Source organism: Gymnoscopelus microlampas, assembly GCF_963454915.1.
Source record: "Gymnoscopelus microlampas genome assembly, chromosome: 11".
NCBI lineage: Eukaryota > Metazoa > Chordata > Actinopteri > Myctophiformes > Myctophidae > Gymnoscopelus > Gymnoscopelus microlampas.
In genome coordinates this window covers 49,409,919-49,434,039 of record NC_139948.1, presented here as the reverse complement: position 1 = coordinate 49,434,039, position 24,121 = coordinate 49,409,919, and the positions used below count along the sequence as shown (strand labels likewise).

At 43.2% G+C, this 24,121-nt stretch overlaps 1 protein-coding gene across 1 annotated transcript; it reads right to left on the bottom strand.

Moving 5' to 3' along the window:
* Positions 1-2,968: 2,968 nt before the first annotated feature.
* Positions 2,969-5,993, bottom strand: LOC311056483 (uncharacterized protein; the record flags this gene model as incomplete). The annotated part of the gene is made up of 2 exons (XM_084073129.1): positions 2,969-4,257; positions 5,837-5,993. The coding sequence occupies 2 exons, from the start codon at positions 5,991-5,993 to the stop codon at positions 3,080-3,082; spliced, it is 1,335 nt and encodes a 444-aa protein (XP_083929255.1). The 3' UTR covers positions 2,969-3,079.
* Between the last annotated feature and the right edge of the window lie 18,128 nt (positions 5,994-24,121).

Below are 24,121 nucleotides of genomic sequence, written 5' to 3'. Positions count from 1 at the left end.
AAATCACAAAGAAACTCAGGAATGTGAAGTTTTGTTTAACAGTAAAGCTATAGTAAGTTGATAGAAGCATTACTAAATGCTAAATGAAAACAAAGTTACAACAAAGAATGATTGTTAATATCCCTTATTTATCACATATGTGACTATTATGGGCTTTTTAAGTAATGGGGTACTACTGGCGAGAGTGCCGATAAACATTGCGGCCCCCAGAGGGAGTGTGTTAAGTTAGTGGCCCTCACCATCTACAAAGTTGCCCACCCCTGAGCTAGCAAGTTAGCACCGTGCTGGCGACACACACACACACACACACACACACACACACACACACACACACACACACACACACACACACACACACACACACACACACACACACACACACACACACACACACACACACACACACACACACACACACACACACACACACACACACAGACCTCTGAGAAGGTTCAGTTCTTGCCGCAGGAGACAGATCTCCTCTCTGGACCTGGACACTTCCACCTTGTACAACGACAGGGTCTTCTCCACCTCCCCAAAGATGTCCAGGGCTGCGGCGGACAGCCGCTCGGACACGAAGGCTCTGATGTGTAACATGTCGTCCACAGTTCTATTCTCCACCAGACTGACTTCAGCGGTCCTAGTTTCGTCCACGCGTCCCATTGGAAGGGGCGGGGCTTGTCTGCTGTTGCCATGTCTGCTTATTATAAGCGACGTTGGGGTTCTTTTTCTGTAAAGTTGCTTGTAAATGGTAGTTGCGGGCTGCGTTTTGTTTTTGTTTCTAAAGTGTATAGTTGCTTATTTGGGCTTGTTTCTAAAGTGTAGTTGCTTATTTGAGCTTGTTTCTAAAGCGTAGTTGCTTATTTGGGCTCCCACTGAGCATTTTTTGGTCTATTAGACGTCTAAAATACGTCTATGGGGTAGGCTAAAACAGGGTTATAATTGGTCTACTGGTGAAAGTTTTTTAGCGGTCTAGGCTTAGCCTAGACGTTGATTAGCTGTTTTTTAAACGTCTATTTATAGACCGTCTATATTATAGACGTTGAAATGACGTCTATAATATAGACGGTCTATAAATAGACGTTTAAAAAACAGCTAATCAACGTCTAGGCTAAGCCTAGACCGCTAAAAAACTTTCACCAGTAGACCAATTATAACCCTGTTTTAGACGGACGTCTAATAGACGACTATTGCTCAGTGGGCTGGTTTCTAGTTGCTGATTTGGGCTTGTTTCTAAAGTGTAGTTGCTTATTTGGGCTTGTAAAGTAGGTCCTAGTATACTTCCTTGCGGAACACCACAAGTCACTGGGACTTTTACTCTGCAACGTTTTGGAGTAATATTTGACCAGGACTCAAGTAATGGGGTTGTGTACTTTGTCCACCACTGCCACTTAGTGACCAAAGAAGAACAAGAAGCAATAGAACACTTTAAGTTATAAATGTTTGCCACAAAAAACTCAAGTAAGGCAAGGCAAGTTTATGTATGGCACATTTCAACCATGGCAATTCAGTGCTTCAACAAATCATTAACGCGAGGACAGACAAGTAAAAAAAAATACACATATTATAAAAAGGACAATTAAATACAATAATAATAATTACCTTAAAGAGTTTAGGGAGGGCATAGAAAATAAAAATGAGCTAAAGTAGGATAAGACGAGAACATATGGTGCAGTGCAAGAATCAAAAACCTCAAGAACAAAAAAAAAAAGGCAGAAACAAACAGAAAAGTTTTCAGCTTTGATTTAATAAAGAACCCTAATAGGGGTGCATTTCGCCTTTCCGACATGTCGCCTTTCCGACGTTAACGAACCCTATACCTAACCCTAACCGCACGCCGAAGACACTAGTCGGAGTGGCGAGATGTCGGAATGGAAGTAGCACCCCCCCTAATAGCTGGGTCTTTTGGCTATGATCTGGGCTTGAGAATTGTTAACCTGCGGGCCATTAACCTGGCCCGCAGGTTAATATCAGAATACTGATATATTATTGTCCAATCTTTATGTCCAATGTATTTGTATTTAAGTTCATAAAGTTAACTTAAGTATAAGTAAATGCATTTGAAATTAAATAAAAATGTTACTTTTCAGGATTCCAATTTAAAAATAGCTGAAAAAAAAGAAATCTGAATTCCAATTAACTTGGAATGCAGCGCGCCGCGTTTTGAGCTTGTAGATCTGCTATTTTTGCTATTTTTGTGTGGCATAGAATGGCCCGACAGTATATGCAATGTGGCCCTCTTTAGAGTGAGTGTGGAAATATAGTGGCCCTCTCTCCTGTGTCCATCTGGCCAACTGCTCATCAATGACCACTTCACCCATTTTCAACCGGTCTTCATATAATTTGGTCCTTTTTCTTTTTTCTCTCTCTTATTTTACCTTCTTCATTTCCCCTTCTTTCCCCCATTTTTTCATTTTTATTTTTGTATTAATTTTTGTTTGTTTATGTTATTGTCTGTGTCTCAGAGGTGGGTGTAGACAGTTCAGAATCCCGCCTACCAGTGACATCATCGATGGGGAATCCAAGCTAATAGAAACTGCAGGCTTTCTATTCCTGGAAAGTTGCAATGCAATAATAGAAGCCATTGTTCTCGTGTTAATACAAATCTAAATAAGACTTCACCCATTTTCAACCTATCTTCATATAATTGGTCCTCATTAATACTCATGATAAAATGGTACCATTTTTTTCTACTCGGTCTGTGTTTCATAGGAGGAGGAGTCCAGAAACCTGTCTACCAGTGATATCATCGTTAAGCAGGCTTTTTTTTTTCCCCCAACAAGATTTCACATTTTTTATTTAGTTTACCCATTTATCTAGTGTTCCAGGTCCAATTTTGTCTGCTCAGTTCTTTGTGTCATCACTCCCAACTTAACTCGTTTATCCTGCATCCTGTACGAGTTATCTCATCTGATTGGATAAAATGTGGTGTCCGACCTGAATAATGCGACCCTGCCCCGTAACTGAACAAACACTCTATAGCAATGAGTACTATCAGAATATAGAGCTATTCAACACTTGTTTTCACACCAAAAAATAATCACTTTAATAAAGTTATACCAATGCAATATACAATTTTTTACGTTTTAATTCCCCAGGTTTGTTTTTCGTGGGTTCTTAAGTGGGACTTCAGGCTCGACGCAAATTTATACCGCTTGCCACACACCGTGCAACCATAATGCCACTCTCCGGCGTGCGTCCTCCTCTTGTGTCTCGTCATTTGCCCGCTTTGTCTAAACTGTTTACCGCAGATGTCACAGGCGTACGATTTCTCGTCCGAATGGTAGCACATGTGTGACTTGAGCTGACTGCTGGTGATGAAGAGTTTGCCACACGCAAAACACCGGTACGGTTTCTCCCCCGTGTGCCTCCTCCTGTGGATGGTCAGATTCTGGCTCTGGCTGAACGCCTTGCCGCAGATGTCACACGCGTACGGCTTCTCGCCGGAGTGCGTCCTCACGTGCACCACCAGGTGCTCCTTCCTGAAGAACGCCTTTCCGCAGACGTTGCACGGGTACTCCCGCTCGCCCGCGTGCGTCCTGGCGTGCGCGAGCAGGAAGCGGCGCTGGGAGAACGTCCTTCCGCAGACGTCGCAGAAGTGCGACTTGCCGTGGGCGGCACTCAGGTGACACAGCAGCGTCTCCGTGGACGCGCAGGTTGTCCCGCAAACGCCGCAATTGCTGTTGTGCGTTTTCATGTGCTTCATTAAAGAGGCTCGGTATTGATAAGACTTGCCGCACAAGTGGCAAGAGCTTCTCGACGTGGAATCGTCCTCACAGGGGGATGTTGTTGTTGTTGTGACTCCCATCTGCTCATTACCATCACTTAGACCTTTTGCCACGTTCGACTTCTCAGCACACGAGCGGTGTCTTTCATCGCCCATCGCCCGCTCCTCGTCTGCGGCGTCGTCATCCGGGGACAGCGCTTGGTACGTAAACTCCATCTCCACTCCATCTCGGTCGTGCGGCTCGCTCTTCAGGACATCAGGAGAGGGGCCGACTCCCACCGCGATGCTAAACTCGTCCAGCTCCTCTTTCATTTGCGGTATCTCGGGGTTTGGCTGAGTCATGCCGCTGTTCCACGCGTCATTTTCAGTATTCTCCGAAAGCCCTGGAAGGAACTCGTGCCCCACACTGTGGTCTACCGACTCCTCTTCCTTCTCAACTGTGGCCGGGACCCCCGGGGGTCCTTGGTCCTTCTCCTGCAGGTCGGGGATGTACATGTGGTCGAGCATGGTGCTGGTGGCCTGCAGAGGATCTACAGTTGCAGGGGAAGACGGGGGGAGTGGGGGGAGGTGGGGAGTTAGCAATCAAAGCAGAAACAAAAAACGAGAAGACTCATGAAATAGAAAGAATAGCCGGCACTCTGAAGTCCTTCCTGTACTTTTTAATTAATTAAGGCAAGGGCAAACACAGACCCGTTTTTTAAAATCTCTGGGACCCCAATCAATCTACACTGAAAAATCCACAATTGCGGGGATGACTACTGCTGCTTTCACTATATATTTATATAATGAGATTTTTTAGATAAATAATGATCACTAATGGCTACTAATGGCTTGACATGGACAGCTACGCGTTCTTTCACCGTGGACAACATCTGCTGTTACTAGGACAACAGTAGACGCGGTCTCAAGTTGATCTGGTCTCGTTACAAATTGAAACACCGGGTCTCGGCAGAGGTAGAGTACGTCTAAATGGAGTGAAGATCACCTTTTTTGCAACATCGTATCCAAAAAAGCAAAGGTAGTCCGAGACACCTACAGATGTTTGTCATTTTTCTGGAATGTAACATTTTACCGACGGGGTTGAAAACCGAATCGGGAGCAGTACTGGCATCTGCCAACGGGGGTTCTTCCAGGTTGAATGGGAAAACATGGCGCAGGCTGACTAAATAAGCGATTTAAACGTTTTTTTTCAACACCGTCGGTTAAATTGAACTTTCCGACGAAATGTCAAACATCTAGGTATCTCGGACTACCTTTGCTTTTGGATACGATGTTGTGAAAAACAGGCGCGTTTCGTCATTGGGGCCAACGAGGCCATGGCCCAGTCTGTAGACCCAGCTTGCCCCTGTGTAGGGGCTAGAAATCAACATTAGCAGCCCTCACCCTATTCTGTTGTAGCCGACCACAGAAAGTCGCCTTTGTTTTCAAATGCAATTTTGCAATTTGCAAATTGCATTCGGCCAAATTGTTAATGAGTGGCCATTAGGACACCAGTTTAGCCGTCAAACCGGTTCCCCCTTGGCCCGGTTCTAGCCCGGTCAACGTTTCACTGAAAAAGCTGATCTTCACTGCATTTAGATGGACTGTACCTCTGCCGAGACCCGAGACAGCGGGACCTCATCAAGGAGCATCATCTAGTAGGACTCGACATTGTTTACATCAGTGGTTCTCAACCAGTGGTCCGGGGACCACCAGTGGTGGTAAATGATGGATAGGAACCAAATGGACCCTTATGGGTCCATTTGGTTCCATTTGTACACTCTCAGAGTTAAATTAACATTGATTTTATAATATAAATTGGGGTCCCAGAGATAGAATTTAGATGGAACCCCCATGCATTTAATGGTATTTCTATCATAGAAATACCATTAAATGGGGGTCTGTAGCCTAATGCATGTTAAACTGGGGGTCCTTGAAATTAAAATGGTTGAGAATCACTGCTAGAGCCGTAAAAATCGTCTCTTATTGGGGGTCCCTGGCATATATTTTCAAATGGGGGTCCCTGGGCTAATGTGTGTCAATTTGGGGGTCCTTGATGCAAAAAAGGTAGAAAACCACTGGTTTACATTACAAGCTAGCAAGTTAGCGCCGTGCTGGCGACACACAGACCTCTGAGAAGGTCCAGTTCTTGCCGCAGGAGACAGATCTCCTCTCTGGACCTGGACACTTCCGCCTGGTACAACAACAGGGTCTTATCCACCTCCCCAAAGATGTCCAGGGCTGCGGCGGACAGCCGCTCGGACACGAAGGCTCTGATGTGTAACATGTCGTCCACAGTTCTATTCTCCACCAGACTGACTGCAACGGTCCTAGTTTCGTCCACGCGTCTGAGTGGAAGGGGCGGGGCTTCAGTGTTGCCATGTCTGCTTATTATAAGCGACTTTGGGGTTCTTTTTCTGTAAATTTGCTTGTAAATATTGGTAGTTGCGGGCTGCGTTTTGTTTTTGTTTCTAAAGTGTATAGTTGCTTATTTGGGCTTGTTTCTAAAGTGTAGTTGCTTATTTGGGCTTGTTTCCTTATTGTGGGATCGCTAAAGCGATCACACTACTGTTATCTTCACTATTTGTGGGACCGTTTTTTGGCCCCTAACTAGTCCTTCATACTTTTAGCTACAAGTTGCATTACTCCAAATACTCCGATGTCACCTGGAAAACTTCCTCTCCTGTTGTTTTCCCAGGCAGTTGTTTGCAAAACAGATAATTCTCTCTGATGGCGTCTCCTTCAATGAATCTCACGTTTGCCAACAGCTGTGCGTGTCCACTTATATCTAGCTACAGGTAAAGGCTCTACATATCTGTTGATTCGTCAAGCTGCAGTGCAAACTTTCCACTAGTCACAATCTTTTGTATGACAGCACTCTCAATGTCTGCAGAAATGTCTTCATTTAGCGTCTTCTGGCCCTGAGTGGACCGCTTCTTTCCTGGTGGAGCTCTCATCGTCATCTTGTAGTAATAATACTGAGTGCCAAAGCATGTATCCTGTGCCCTTTTTATACAGTACCAGGGCCAACATATTTTCATTCCTATGGGTGATGGTCGCTACACTGAATGGACTCGGGCGAGGCTGTGGGTGAAACGGATGATGGCCGCATCGATTGACGGACGATCGCCGCTATTGTTCTCGGGGGGCTGGGTTCACACCTTCTTCAAACGACGCGGCACACCCTAGCTGTACTCCCGGCACAAAAATGGGCCGTTTGCCAGTGTTGATAAACACTGTCCTAGGGTAGTTAATACCCTCACAAAAACATGTAGTAATCCTGGTCGCTATACCGCTTCCCCCATGACAGCCGGGGCGCCTGATGGAGGGGAAGGGAACTGGTTGGAATAATGTGTTCCCTCCACGCGCTACGTCCTACCGGGGAAACTCCCCCCTGTCAGGTGACAAGAAGGTCAATTGGCGCTCATGCATTGAAGGAAGCATGAGCTCGGCCCTGGCCTCCCTAGACTGTGGGGGACTGGTGTAGCGCTGGTGTAGGGTTGGTGTAGTGCCCAGGATCACTTAGGAAATTGGCTCCGGGTGAAAAAAATGGGTTACAAAAAACTTGTAAAAAAAAAAGTAAACTAACACGACTGTCAGCTTTTAATTCTTTCAAATTAGATCGGACAGGCCTTGGTTTGTTGTGATCACGTTATTTCCAGGTATATTCTTCTCCGGAAGTCATAGGATCACTCATAGGTTGGCCAAGAGCGCTGTAACAGTTGGCCGGATGGTCATGGCTCCAAGAATCGACAAAGTCCAAGAATGTAGATTTTTGGTATTTTATTTACCTCCAAAACTAATAAAACAGCCCCATTAAGGATTGTTACAGTCAAGGTCTGAGGAAAAAAATATATACTTCAAAACTAATAATACTGGACAAAAATACACTTTCAAAAACAGTAAAACTAAGTAAGAAATAAACACTTGATAACTAAACTAAGAAAAAACAAACAAACCAAGAACTAAGATACTATAACAGGCAATGGCCGGGTTTCCCAAAGAGATGCTGCGTAGGGAGTTACGTGCGGTCCTTACGAAGGGTCTTACGTGCGGTTTCCCAAAACTGCAGCTGGTTGTGCGTTAGGTGCATTATGTAACTTAAGTGCGGTTTCCCGAAGCCAGATTGGCAGACACGTAACGCCGTGCTCTTGAGAACCTACGACCATAGAGTTATAATGCCTACGACGGTGGTGTTTCCCTAAGCCAGTTAGATGTCCGTCATTGGCAATCTGGGCTTTGGAAAAAATGTACGTGTTAAACATCATTGGCACTGAATGAGTTAAGATTTATTTAAAAAAAAAAAGGTCCACAGATTCAGAGACCCGCAGATCCCCGGCAGGCTGTTCCAAAGCGTGGACCGTGGGATCATAGTAGCTAAAAGCTGCCTCTCCATACTTTCTCGTATTAGTCTCTGGAACCTCTAGGAGACCAGCACTAGAGGATCTAAGGGCCCTGCCGGGCACGTGCTGTACTTAGGAAGCATTGCTGACAAGTAGGCAGGTGCATTCCCATTCAATGATTTAAAAACAAGTAAAAGGATCTTAAAATGTATTCTCAAACTGACAGGCAACCAGTGCAGGGACTTTGAAATATGCGTAATGTGTGCTCTCCGCCTACAGTACCGTAACTCCTCAACGACCCCTGTGGGTTCCGGGACCCCAGTTTTGAGAACCACTGCTTTAGGAGCTCCGTAGGACTGACTACTCTGATACCCTCTATGGCAAGGTCCGGAATAGACTGTTCTTCCTGTGGAGGCTGAGGGGGGGGGGGGGGGGGTGTCTACAGGGGGGTGTATAACAAGATGCTGCAGATGTTCTATCAGCCTGCTATATAGCTCTCTCTTCTTTGCGATTGCCTGCTGGGGCGTTACATTAATGTACAGTGACACGAGCAACCAGGGGCCAGATCTCCAGCAGCTCACTGGGGCTAAACCAATGGGAGTTGACCAGTTGACTGTACCTGTATCTGGAGTAGGGCACTCGCCAGTTGAAGAACACACAGTTGTTTGGTGTGGGCTCAATCCCTAGGCTTTCCAGGCACATTCCCACGTAAACATCTTCCAAATACAGGCGGCGCACGCTCAGAGAGGCTCCGTAGATCTTCGCCGCCAAGTCTCCGGAGAACACGTAACCCGTTCCGTAGCAGAAAGGGGGGTATTCATCTCTCGGGTACATCTCTCTGGACACGTACCACTTACTGGCTCTGTCTCGGTCTGGTCCGTGGGGACTATGGACAGAGCCCGTCATGTAGTTTTCCTTGGGCTTCAGTTCAGGTCTGAGCACCTTGTGGATGAGGTAGTTGGTGTTGACGAACATGTCACTGTCGGTTTTCATAACATAGCTGGCCCGTGGGCAATGCTTGGCCACCCACTGCATCCCCATCAGGGTCTTTAGGGTGAGATTGTGGTAGGTATCCAAGAAGTCCTGCTGAAGGATATCGTGGTGCATCAGGCTCTCGGACGCCAAGGTTCTCTGATCCAGCTCGCCTTCCTTCACCCCCAGCAGGAACAGCCGGACGACTCCCAGGCCCGGAGCGATGTTCTCGTCGCCCCACGTCCGTCGTATGGCATCCCGTACCTCTACTTCATGAGCCTGGGTGGGTAAAAAAAAAAATGTCTGAGCTGAGATCCATGTTTGGAAATGGCAAGGTGGACATTATTTCATTCTCAGAAACTAAGTTGGATAATTCCATCAAAGACTTTGAGATTGAAATAAAGGGCTACAATGTCATCAGAAAAGACAGAAATCTCTATGGGGGTGGGGTTTGCATCTATGTAAGATCAGACATTATTTACAAGGTGATCCCAGATATGGATAAAAACTCCACTGAATCGGTCTGGGTCAAAATCTTATACCCACATGCAAAACCACTGATAATTGGCGCCATATACAGACCCCCAGATCAAAATGCATTTTATGACTTGATTGAGGAACATGTTGTGGGTTTAGGAAACACTGAGACGGTACTAATTGGTGACTTTAACACTTGTGTTCTGAAGGAAGACTCAGCTACCTTTAAGTCCCTCAGAAAGTTCTGTGACCTGCACAGCTTTACCCAGCTGATAAAGCATTTTACAAGGGTGGGCATTGCTTCTCAATCAATCATAGACCTAGTGTTGACGACGGACCAGTCCAGAATTTCCAAGAGCGGTGTTATTGAGTGCAGTTTAAGTGATCACAATATCATTTTCTGCACTCGGAAGATTCACGGACCTAGAGCTCATTGTCACAGGACAATCAGCTGCAGGTCTATGAAACACTACTCTAGTGATCTTCTAACAACAGCTCTTGAAAAAATGGACTGGTCCCATGTCCTAAATTGCACCTCTGTGGAGGAGTCCTGGTCCTGTTTCAAAAAAGCTTTTTTGTGTGTACTTGATAACATCGCACCCACAAAGGTGGTGAGGGTCAAAGCTAGCACAGAACCTTGGATGAAGGGTGATATTTTGAATACCATCAAACTCAGGAACAAAAGCTTCTCCGAGTTCAGAAAAAACAAAAGTGAGGAGCTACTTGAAAAGTGCAGAAAACTACGAAACGTAGTTACTAATTTGATCAGAAATGCCAAAAAAGAATTTCTTAAATGAGAACATATAGAGGCTAACAAAAGCCACCCACAAAAACTGTGGGAGGCACTAAAACAATTAGGCTGCAACGGAAAAATTCAGACAAAATCTACAAACATTTGCATTATTTCAAGTGGCTCGCTCACTACCGACAAGCAATTGGTAGCGGACTGTTTTAACAGTTTCTTCACCACAGTTGCAACCCAGTTGGTAAGCAAACTCCCTCAGCATTCAGGTCTGTATGGCCCCGACCACATTCAAGCTCACTATGAGAAACTAGGGGCTAAAAAGGATTCTTTCTCTTTCAAACCTGTTTTGACTGTTGATGTGCAAAAAAAACTCCTCGCCCTACAGCCAAACAAGGCCACCGGCCTTGACAACATCCCCACCAGATTCCTCAGAGACGCAGCGGTCTCCATTGCTCCCTTAGTAGCCCATATTACAAACTTATCCATAAGTCAGTGTCATGTCCCACAAGAATACAAGTTGGCAAGAGTAATCCCTCTATTTAAAAAAGGAAGCAAACTAGATCCTGGCAACTATAGGCCTGTTTCCATCCTTTGTTCAATCTCAAAGGTTATAGAGCGATCAATCCAAGAACAAATCAACAGCTACCTCAGCGAGCGTAAGCTGTTGTTTGAATTCCAATCGGGCTTCAGAACATCCCACTCCACTGACACATGCCTACTGTACTTGACCGATCACATCAAACGTGAGGTAGACTCGGGCAAATACTGCGGCATGGTCATGCTGGACCTCCAAAAGGCATTTGACACTGTAAACCACGAAATTCTACTTGATAAGCTGAGGGCGATTGGTTTTGATTGCACATCACTAAATTGGATGAGATCTTACTTGGAGGGTAGAGAACAAGTGGTTGACATCAACGGAACCATGTCCTCATCCCTCCCGGTGAGCTGCGGGGTTCCTCAAGGCAGCATTCTAGGGCCGTTACTGTTTCTTCTATACATTAACGACATGAATGCTGCCTGTAACTGCAAACTGTTCCTGTTCGCTGATGACTCGGCACTCCTGATTTCGGGTGAGGACAAGTTGCAAGTCGAGGAAGCTCTCAGCTCTGAACTCTCAAAAATCCGTACCTGGCTTACCGATAACAAACTGTCACTACACCTTGGGAAAACCGAATCCATCCTATTTGGGACCAAACATTCCCTCAGTAAAATTAAGGTAAATGACTTCAAGGTCAAAGTCGATGACACAATCATCACTAGCAAAGAAGAGATGACCTATTTGGGATGTATTCTTGACAAACACCTGACAGGTGAAAGCATGGCAACAAAGGTGTTCAAAGGAGTAAACCAGAGAACCAGATTTATGGGCAGAGTTTCCTCTTTTGTCAACCCTCAGGCACTCAGGACCCTCTCTGGGGCCCTGATTCAGCCCCTTTTTGACTATGCTAGCTCCTCTTGGTACTCCAACACCTCAGTGTCACTGAAGACTAAGCTTCAAACCTCCCAAAACAAACTGATTCGACTACTTCTCGGACTGGGGCCCATGACCCACCTCTCTCCCACTCACTTTGCCAGCCTAGGCTGGCTCAGGGTGGAAGACAGGGTTATACAATTAAAAATGGGACTGGTCTTCAAAATTGTAAATGCAGATTTGCCCGAAATGCCCCCTATACCTGCATATCTGTATAAGTACCTCGAAAAAGTTAGTGACACCCACAGTCACAAAACTAGAGGGAGCGTAAACAACAATCTGGTAACACCCACCCATAAAACAAACATGGGCAAATTCTCCTTCTATAGCACTGCCACCAAGGAATGGAATAGTCTAACCCCATCCCTCAAAAAATGCAGTTCGCTGGGCTCATTCAAAACAGCCCTAAAAACTCATCTTTCTAGAGGCCTAAAGAGGAGCTAGTACCAGTTTCCCTGTAGACAGATGACCCCCCCCCCTCCCCCTTTTTTGTACACACTTTTTATTTTTATTTTGATCATGTTTTGTTTTTGTATATATTTCATTATTTTCCCATGACCTTTTTTGTACATAATGGTATATATTTTTTTCCCTCTGTATTCTTATGTTGATTTTTGAACTGTTTGGTTGCTACTATATATGTCTATGAAATTAATTCAAGGACCCCAATGGAAACAAGCCCGCAAGGACTTTTTTGTCCGGACCTTTTAGACAAAAGCATTATAAATGTAACTGTGTTGTTTTACATTCTTTTGCCTAATAAAAATCTCAATCAATCAATCAATCAGCAGCACTAGGAACGGTGCTGGTTTCCCCTCCGGGCATTTGTCTATCTCGTTAATGATGTAGGCCGCGAACGGCTCGGGTGACGGCGTGCCACTTGAGCCTCCCTCTTCACCTTGGCTGCCAGCTCCCAGGGAGTGAGAGGAGATGAGATACGGGAGCGAGAGGAGACACAGGAACGCAGTGATGTGCGCACAGTGGAGGCCTCTTCTCCCCCGCATGGCGTACATACGGCAGCTGTCACTTGGACCGCAGTCACGTTGGTGAGGTTGTCTGCCCCTCCTCTGTGCAATTCAAAGGGTTATTTTCAGGCACCTGTAGCTGCAGTATGGATCTGAATAATGACTAGAATCCTGTACAATTAATGGGTGTCAATCTGGGACTACATATGAGGGGCCGTTTAGGCCAAAAATAATGAAACACTTTCACACACGCTAACGAGACAGTCTTATACTTACTACTGAAATGCTTATACATTCAATTTTGAGACACTTTCACACACGCTGTTGAGACACTCTTACATATACTACTGAAATGATATACATTCAATATTGAAACACTTGCACACTCACTACTGAAACACTCTCACATACATACATACTTTGTAAATCGATGCACGTTCATATATGAAACTTTATACATACTCATCTGAACACTTACGCATACATATGAGAAACACATACACATACATATATACTTCTGTGTCATATACACATGCATATGAAATGCTTGCACGCATACAAGTTAAACATTTATACATTTATATCTGAAACACTCACACATACACGTATGAAAAGGCTGCATGCATATTGCTGAACACTTGTACATTTACAACTGAATTTCTTGTATATTATTACAAACTAAAATGAAAACTTTAGTTGCATGTGCAAGCCTTTCACATGTATTCATACAAGTAATTTCAGTAGTATGTATAAATAAATTCAATAATATACATACACATAATTTCAGTGATATGTATAAGTGAGTTCGGTATAATGTATAAAAGAGTTTCACATGTATTCATACAAGTGATTTCAGTAGTATGTATAAATGATTTCAATAACATACATGCACATAATTTCATTATAATGTATACAATAGTTTTACATGTATTCATACAAGTGATTTCAGTAGTATGTATAAATGATTTCAATAGTATATATACATAATTTCAATAGCATGTATAGATCATTTCACTATTATGTATACAATCATTTCAGATGTACGCATACAAGAAATCTCAGTAGCATACGGAAGTGGTTTCAAGGTGACCCTTGTGACCCCATAGTACAGCAGATTATTGGCATTACAAAATAATCGTTCACTTTGTGATGCCAGCATGTAATTTGGCACAGATACTCTCTAAGGGCCACTCTTATGGAAAAAGGCACTGGCCACAAAAAATTCAAGATGGCGCCCATTCTTTTCAAGATGGCCGCTACCTTAGCAGAGAAGAGAGTGATATAATCTTTCAGGTTGTGATACAAGGATGAAATTTGGCACACATACTCTATAAGGGCAACTCCTATGGAAAAAGGGGCTGGCCACAAAAAAATCCAAGATGGCAACCATTTTTTAAGATGGCTGCCACCTTAGCGGAGCAGGTAGTGATATAATCGTTCAGGTGCCTCTGTGGATGGAATCAAATGCGTTTTTTAAAGTCTCTGAGGCATAGTACAGCAGTCAGGTTATCCTTCTTCACCTCCTCTATCAATCTCCTTAGGGCCAAGATCTGGGTTACGTACTTCTCCCCTCCAGAAAGCCATTTTGGTTCTCTCTCAGGTAAAGCAAAGCAAAGTTTGTTGTTTACCCAGGGTGTCGGACTAAGTACGAAACTTGTTTCCAGCCGGACCCTGCATGGAAGCCTTGCTCAAGGGCTATTCAGCGGTGATTCATGATCGATGTGATGAATTGGGGAATCGAACTAGGGACCTTCCGGTATCAAGGCCGCCCCTCTAACCACTAGGCCACCGCTGCCAGGGTCGATGGCCTGCCGAATCCTGTTTAGTATCATTCTGTTGTACACCTTTGCGGTGATACATGTCAGGCTGATGCCTCTGTAGTTGTCAGGCTTTGAGAGGTCTCCAACTGTAGGCACTGGGATGATGTTGGAGAGAGACATTATTTCAGGCTGGTTGTTGTGCAGTAGAGCAAAACACCAACACACCTAGCACCTAGCCCGATCATTCATCCAGTGCCATTTAAGTCCCATGTGATCTATACACCTTCCGGATAAGTATAGATACAAGTTATGAATAGCCCCGCTTACCCTTGGCTCGGCTCTTCCGTGCTGGCACACCCTGTCAATTCAGGCACGGGTATCTAACTACATCTACTAACTATTACTAGCTAATTGACCAGAGCTGTTAGACAGCATTTGGGACACTGATAAGCTATACTATTACTACAGTATTAGTAAAACTAGCATTTGGGACACTGATAAGCTATACTATTACTACAGTATTAGTAAAACTAGCATTTGGGACACTGATAAGCTATACTATTACTACAGTACTAGTAAAACTAGATTAGCTGACATTGAGTTACACAGCAGTGATGCCACAATTGTGCCCTGGTTGCTCAATGACATTCACTCTATTATAATAAGCTATATACTGTAAGACAGTGGTACAACTCCTGGAAGTCACCTTGACTGGCGGCCATGTTGATTTTTTGGGGTGGTCAGCTCTCCTTTTCATAAGAGTGGACCTTGAAGAGTATTTGTGCCAAGTTTCATCCTTGTATCACAACCTAAAAGATTATATCACTATCTGCTCCGGTAAGGTGGCAGCCATCTTAAAAATGGTTGCCATATTGGATTTTTAAGTGGCCAGCGTCTTTTTCCATAAGAGTGGCCCTTACAAAGTATGTGTAACAAATTTTATCCTTGTATCGCAACCTGAAAGATTATATCACTATCTGCTCTGCTAAGGTGGCAGCCATCTTAAAAAATGGTTGCCATCTTGGATTTTTAGTGGCCAGCCCCTTTTTCCATAAGAGTGGCCCTTACAGAGTATGTGTGCCAAATGTCATCCTTGTATCACAACCTGAAAGATTATATCACTACTGCTCCGCTAAGGTGGCAGCCATCTTAAAAAATGGTTGCCATCCTGGATTTTTGATCAGCCACTGCTTTTTTTCCATAAGAGTGGCCCTTACAAAGTATTTGTGCCAAATTTCATTCTTGTATCACAACCTGAAAGATTATATCACTATCTGCTCAGCTAAAGTGTCTTGAAAAAAATGGTCGCCATCTTGGATTTTTGAGTGGCCAGCGCCTTTTTCCATAAGAGTGGCTCTTATAGAGTATGTGTGCCAAATTTCATCCTTGTATCATAACCTGAAAGATTATATCACTATCTGCTCCGCTAAGCTGGTGGCCATCTTGAAAAAAATCGTCGCCATCTTGGATTTTTGATCGGCCAGTTACTTTTTCCATAAGAGTGACCCTTACAAAGTATGTTTGCCAAATTTCATCCTTGTATCACAACCTGAAAGATTATATCACTACTGCTTCTCTGCTAAGGTAGCGGCCATCTTGAAAAGAATGGGCGCCATCTTGGATTTTTTAGTGGCGAGCGCCCTTTTCCATAAGAGTGGCCCTTAGAGAGTATCTGTGCCAAATTACATGCTTGCATCACAAAGGGAACGATTCTTTTGTAATTTGCCATTAATCTGCTGTACTACTGGGGTCACAAGGGTCATCTTGAAACCACTTCCGTATGCTACTGAGATTTCTTGTATGCGTACATGTGAAATTATTGTATACATAATAGTGAGATGATCTATACATGCTATTGAAATTATGTATATATACTATTGAAATCATTTATACATACTACTGAAATCACTTGTATGAATACATGTAAAACTCTTGTATACATTATAATGAAATTATGTGTATGTATGTATGTTATTGAAATCATTTATACATACTACTGAAATCACTTGTATGAATACATGTGAAACTCTTTTATACATTATACTGAACTCACTTATACATATCACTGAAATTATGTGAATGTATATTATTGAATTTATTTATACATACTACTGAAATTACTTGTATGAATACATGTGAAAGGCTTGCACATGCATCTAAAGTTTTCATTTTAGTTTGTAATAATATACAAGAAATTCAGTTGTAAATGTACAAGTGTTCAGCAATATATATGCAGCCTTTTCATATGTGTATGTGTGAGTGTTTCAGATATAAATGTATAAATGTTTAACTTGTATGCGTGCAAGCATTTCGTATGCATGTGTATATGACACAGAAGTATATATGTATGTGTATGTGTTTCTCATGTGTATGCGTAAGTGTTCAGATGAGTATAGTTTCATATATGAACGTGCATCGATTTACAAAGTATGTATGTATGTGAGAGTGTTTCAGTAGTGAGTGTGCAAGTGTTTCAATATTGAACGTATATCATTTCAGTAGTATATGTAAGAGTGTCTCATCAGCGTGTGTGAAAGTGTCTCAAAATTGAATGTAAAAGCATTTCAGTAATAAGTATAAGACTGTCTCGTTAGCGTGTGTGAAAGTGTTTCATTATTTTTGGCCTAAACGGCCCCTCATAACTACAGGTCTTTATATACGCTCTGATCAGGGGGTCTCATCTCATCCCCGATGATGTCACTATGAGACAATCATATTAGGGCAGTGGTGTAAAGTAACTAAGTAACTAAGTACATTTACTCAAGTACAATTTTGAGGTACTTTAACTTTACTGAAGTATTTTCAATTGTCTATTGTCTATATAAGGGAAAGCACTTTGATGTGCATTTGTTGGAAGCATCAGTGGCTAGGGAGAAAGGAAGCCTTAATCAGTGTGGGTCTCCACAGAGGATGGTGCCAGTACATTTTCACAGAGTGCTTTAGCCTTTGTTTTTCCACATGTGATTCCTTTAGCTATGGTTGAATCATTGTAGATTTCTCTATCTACTTTAATGCCACAGTCAACACTCCTGTTAGTAGGACTGATGGTGTTTGACAGAGTGATATACTTTACAGCAGGGGTCTTCAATGTTTTCAGGCCAAGGACCCCCTAGCTGAGAGAGAGATGAAGCAGGGACCACTTCCATATTCTATAAAATTGTGTTTCAGATTAAACTTTTTTTGTTTACTTGGTATTCTCTTTTTTCCCCCGCTACACACCTACCTCTTTGCCAAAAATAGCCGATCTACAAGCTCTGCGAGGCGTTGTGAGCTTGTAGATCTGCTATTTTGGCTAAAGTTCTCCTCAGAAAAGGGATGCTAGGGTCCAAGTGGTTAAGGTAAAAAAAATCACACAAAGATTTGGCAGACCCCCTGTAGTAACTCTGAGGACCCCCTAGGGGTCCCGGACCCCCTGTTGAAGACCCCTGCTTTACAGAGCTCTGACTGGTGCTTGTTATTCTGTTCTCAACTGGTGATCCAACGGGGTGGTAAAATGATGAGAGGCTTGATGTGCACTCTTCACATTTTGTGCGATGTTTATCTGTCAAAGCATGCCTTTCAATTGCACCTCTGCCTTTGCTGCTGATGTCAAAGTCCATTCTACACACAATGCAAAATGTATGAAGTTCGTCAATGCGACTCTTTTTTTAATGAACTCCAGTTCCTTGCTCCATTGCTCACTAAAAGAAGTTTTTCTTTTCGGCATCCTTGGAAGATTATCTGCGTTTCACAAACAATAAGCCTGAGCAGGATGGGTTAGTGCCCCAGCCTGTGTCTTCCGTGAGGAAGAAGGCCAACAAATCCACGGTGAGGCCTTTAGGAGGGCCATTCAAGCAAGCCGCAAGCAGAGCCTGCAGTACCACCACGGCCCAAGAAACCATCACGCCAGAAGGAAATGTTTGGAATGGGGGGAGTCTGGTGCAACGCTCAGGTCCTGGACCTGGTAAGACGAAGGAGGAGCCCGGCCAGGAGGCCACCCACAGAGCCTAGTCCCTCCACGTGCCAGAGCCTCTCCTCTCCCCCGGTCCCGGCAGAGTAGTTCCGGAGAAGCGGACTGAGTGTCCCTGTCTGTCCCTAAGAGGACTGACCGTGGGTACAGTATAGCTACTGGGACGTAAGTCGGGGCTTGATCAACCCTGGCTGGGTCACCTGGGCGAGGGTGTATGTTGTTGCGAGACCCGAAACACCCGATCACCCCAGGCTACAACACTGATGATACGTCCCAGGTGCATCCATGTGATGTTTTTCTTAAATATTAGCCTACTAGCATAGTGAGCACAGTTTCAGCCACAACACCGGCCGTCTCTCACGGCATTCACATGTAAACAAACAAGCATGGGAGGCGTTCTCAGTGTGAATGAAAACGCTCGCCCCAAAACACAGTCGCCCCGGGGCAGGTCCGATGGTATTCAAACCGTTGTTCCGCGAAAAAAAAAAGCTCAGGCGTTCACTCAGCAATGCGTAGCCAATAGGCTGGCTGCCAGCTGATATTATACACCAATGAAACGTGAGAATGACCGTGATATGTAAATATATGCCAGCAGGCTGACTGGCAGAGCTGTATTCTATAACAATGAAACGGGAGATTTACCAAGACATGTAAATGACATACACTGTAATCACTCTCACAAAAAAACAATTATGCGTCCGGCCAGAGGTTGAGCTGGAAGGAGGACAGCTGAGCTGAATGAATGGCCACCCTTCTTCCTTGTGTCAAAATGTGGAGAAAAAAAAAGCTAGCTCCATTTGGAACCTCTCTTCCGCTACAGTATATAGCTCAGAGATGAGGTCCCACATAGCTCGGTGCCTGTGTGTGTGGGGGGGGGGGACACACCCCTTTTTCCACTTCATGATTCTTAACCTTTTCCACACATCGTATCCAAAAAGTAAAAGAATTCCTGCTCTCAGATATTTCAACTTTTAGCGGTCAAGAAAATCTAAGCGACGACTAGTTGAAACAAGCGTTTAAATCGCTTATGAAGTCAGCCTGTGGCCAGCCAACCCCGTCCACATGCGCCGCGTTGTAGGCTACTGCTCCCGTAAGATTGCATTGGGAAAACGCTCGTTAGTTTTTCTTGAGCGCTAAGGAGAGGTTACAAACAGGGCTATTCAGGGTGAACCATGGCAAATTGGCACATCACATTTCAATTTCAACCCGTTGACAGATTGACCTCACCTGAAACTTTTTATGAAACTCCACCATGGATGCCTTATAATAATATTCATTACTACTATATGCATGACGAGAACCAAAGAATACTTTTCCGATTTCCCCCACATGATCACTATGAACCCACCAGTAACCAGAACGACAAGGGTATAACTGTCCGGTGACAGCATTTACACACTGGCCATAGTTCTCAAATGCATGTGGATAATGTCGGGCGAGCAACTTCACAAGTTCCATTCTTGCCTCCTCCGGTAAGACCAACAGACGGTGTTTAAAAACAGTAGGATACACATTCATCCGTTGACAATACGAAAGGCTTTGATTATACGATGCTCTCATTTCATCCTCTATACACGACTCGCCCCATCGGACCCAGGTTCTAGCTGGACAGATTGACACTAATGCGTCATAGCGGCCCTGGACCGCTTGGTGAGCCATATTCATTCGAAACAGATTCCATATTGTTTCGTTGTATATCTCGCTGAAAGACCCATTCTTCAGCGAGGTGTTGTGCTGCTCAAAACGTCCATCAGTCACAGAGCGGTGGGCACCGCTGCCCACGTGAGAGGCATTGGCCGCCTCGTCTTCTGACCCTTCTACCATGGGATGTGGAGAGAACAGCTCGGAGTCCCTCTCCTCCATCAAGTCAAAGTCCTCTCCATGAGCTTGGGAGGTCAACTTCAGAACGCTGGCTTCATCATAGGAGGCTGCCGCTCTCTTCTGCAGGGTGTCATACAGGTCGTCATGGTGACTGATGTAGTGGTCCTGAGCGCTTCTGTCTTGACATCCGATCTTCTGTACTAGACAGAAAACTATCAGAAACACCTTCAAACACCTCATCTTGAATGAATTCCTTTTCATTTGAAAGTCTGATAGTTTAAATTTCTGCTCAAGTTCAAGTTTAAAGTTAAAAACTTTAAAGTTTTATGTTTTATGTTTTAAAGTTTTAGTTTAAGTTACAAGTTACGGAATCAAACTGAATAAGAATTATTATTATATAATTTTTTATTCTACTCTGATAGACGCATCTACTGGAACTCAAGGTTATGCCAAAAGAATCTCCTTTTAACCTGTGGGCCGATGACGTAAGCTCACTGCTGAAGCAGTAATTGTGACGTCAGATGGCTGACAGCAGGTTCAACCAGGTGCTTCTTCTCTCAGAGATGATGCAGCTATGTAGATGACAACTAGTTCATTAGATCAGGGGTCTTCAACAGGGTTTCCGGGACCCCTAGGGGGTCCTCAGAGCTACTACAGGGGGTCTGCCAAATCTTTGTGTGATAGGATTTAGTTTTTTTTTACATTAACCACTTGAACCCTAGAATTCCTTTTCTGGGGGGAACATTAGCCGAATATAGCAGATCTACAAGCTTGTAGATCTGCTATTTTTGGCAAAGAGGCTATAGGTGTAGAGGGAAAAAAAGAGCAGACTATTAAAGTAAAAAAAATAATAACTAGAAAAAGTGCTCCTCGGAGCACAACTCTCCGCTGTTGGGAATGTTGGGAATGTTCTATCTGTATAAGTGTCCTATCCGTCCTGTCGGTATAAGTGTCCTATCCGTCCTGTCTATGTAAGAGTCCTATCCGTCCTGTCTGTGTAAGTGTCCTATCCGTCCTGTCTGTGTAAGTGTCCTATCCAATTGTTACAGTATCCGCCATTTCTCAACCATTTCGTGATTGTTCCTGTCTTACCTCACTCTTACCAGACTTGTGTTGGGAATGTTGGGAATGTCCTATCCATCCTGTCTGTATAAGTGTCCGATCCGTCCTGTCTGTATAAGTGTCCTATCCGTCTGTATAAGTGTCCTATCCGTCTTGTCTGTATAAGTGTCCTATCCGTCCTGTCTATGTAAGTGTCCTATCCCTCCTGTCTGTGTAAGTGTCCTATCCCTCCTGTCTGTATAAGTGTCCTATCCGTCCTGTCTGTATACTGTAAGTGTCCTATCCGTCCTGTCTGTATACTGTAAGTGTCCTATCCGTCCTGTCTGTGTAAGTGTCATATCCCTCCTGTCTATGTAAGTGTCCTATCCGTCCTGTCTGTGTAAGTGTTCTATCCGTCCTGTCTGTATAAGTGTCCTATCCGTCCTGTCTGTATAAGTGTCCTATCCGTCCTGTCTGTGTACTGTAAGTGTCCTATCCGTCTGTGTAAGTGTCATATCCCTCCTGTCAATATAAGTGTCCTATCTGTCCTATCTGCCAATTATGTATCAGCCATGCAGCCATTTCGTGATGGTTCCTGTCTTACCTCACTTTGCCATGTATTTATACAGTATTTCACCGTATTGTCACGTGTCACGTGAGGCTTGACCAATCGGTGTGTCATATTTAGAAAGTGGAAACAATACTCTCCTGCGGAGAGTAATAATCTGAAACACAATTTTATACAATATAGAGTAGGGGGTCCCTGCTTCATCTCTCTCTCAGCTAGGGGGTCCTTGGTCTGAAAACGTTGAAGACCCCTGCATTAGATCATTGGAACACACAGGGTTCTTGCTTTACATTTCCTGAAAAGTATAGGCACTCGATATACAACGCATTTATATTCATATTCACAATTTTCATAGATACGTATTTATATTCATATTCACAATCATATATATACATATTCATATATATATATTAAGTCTTTTTCAAATGACATATATTCTCAATTTCGTCTTTGTTTTCATGTTTTACCGACAAGGTTTGGCCTTAAAGAGAGAAATGTCCTCTGTTTTGTCTGTTTAGTAACTTAAAACTATAAACTTAAATTAGTTAAAGTAATTAATTATCTAATTAAACACATTTTAGACTAGTTTAAAGCAGAATAATAATATGAACTAGAAACAAAATTTAAAAAATAAAATAAAAGTGTGCCTTCCACTTGCTGTGTTTTAGCTCCCTTTGATTACTTGTAAGTACTTTTACTCAAATACATGTATTTACTTTTAAATATGTTTTGCTCAATGCATTTACTTTTAAGTATATTTACTAATTTTAGCAACTTTTAAGTATTATTACTGAACAACCTTAAAGTATTTTTTACTCATTGTATGTACATTGAAGTATTTTTACTCATTTTAACAACCTTTTAGTAGGTTTACCCATTTTGACAACTTATAAGTATTTTTTTACTCATTTTAACACAATTTAAGTATTTTTTTAAATTGTGATAATCGGGGTTAACTACATCCATGAAACTAATGTTGTTCAGCAACATTACAAGTACTTCTTTGAAGTGCAATGACATGTTTTCATCACATGATGGCGGTACTGCCTTGTCTACTGTGAACGTGGTTGGTTCTTGCTCCCAGAATCAGCTTTATTGACACAAATCTGTTTAACTTTAATTTAATCTACTACAAAACAACAATAAATACATCAATAAAACAACTATTTGTCTTGTGATGATGGTCAGGGAACTTGTCCTCACACATGTCTATTTCTATAAAGCTAATATTACTTATTTTGACATTCAGCTCTCACAAGTATAGTTATGCAAGTGTACACACACGCGCGCGCACACACACACACACACACACACACACACACACACACACACACACACACACACACACACACACACACACACACACACACACACACACACACACACACACACACACACACACACACACACACACACACACACACACACACACACACACACACACACACACTCACTCACTCACTCACTCACTCACTCACTCACTCACTCACTCTCTCTCCCCCCCCCTCCCTCTCTCTCTCTCTCTCTCTCTCTCTCTCTCTCTCTCTCTCTCTCTCTCTCTCTCTCTCTCTCTCTCTCTCTCTCTCTCTCTCTCTCTCTCTCTCTTTCTCTCTCACTACACACACTCCGGTACAGTAGGTGGCGGTACGCACAGTACACGTGGGTATTTCACCCGGCATTCCAGTGACAGAATGCTAGCTGTAGCCATAGAGGTATAATGGCTGTAGCTCCGTTCCATTATCAGCAATAACACTTCCGGTGTATGAGCTAGCAACAATAAGGTTTCCGGTTGCCCTCAAAATAAGACCATATTTTAATGTTTTTTTAAAGACATAAATCCATTTTAAAAATATATTTATGATATATGTATTTTGTGTATTTTAAATGGCTCATACTAGAACACTTCTAAGTGCCACGTTTTTTTTTTTTTTTAAAGACACAAATGTGAAAAATATGCATTTATGATGTATGTCTTTTTAAATGGCTTCTGTTTACTCCAGAGCATTGGTTCTCAAAGTGGGGTCCGGCGACCATAGATATATATAAAGGCTAGATGACTCACCCGCGCTGCTGGCCAATGGAGTACGACGTCGCCACATGGCGGCCATCTTGGGACGGTCATTCATAACATTATGTCTATGGTGCATATACTTTGAAATAACCATAGCGTGCTCAATTTTCATCCGATTTTCAAACGGTTTGGTGTTTTGTAAACACCAAAGATGTAGTTATGATATTATTGTATTTTTTAAAAAAAACATGATTATAATTATAAGTATGCAGTATCATAACTACATCTT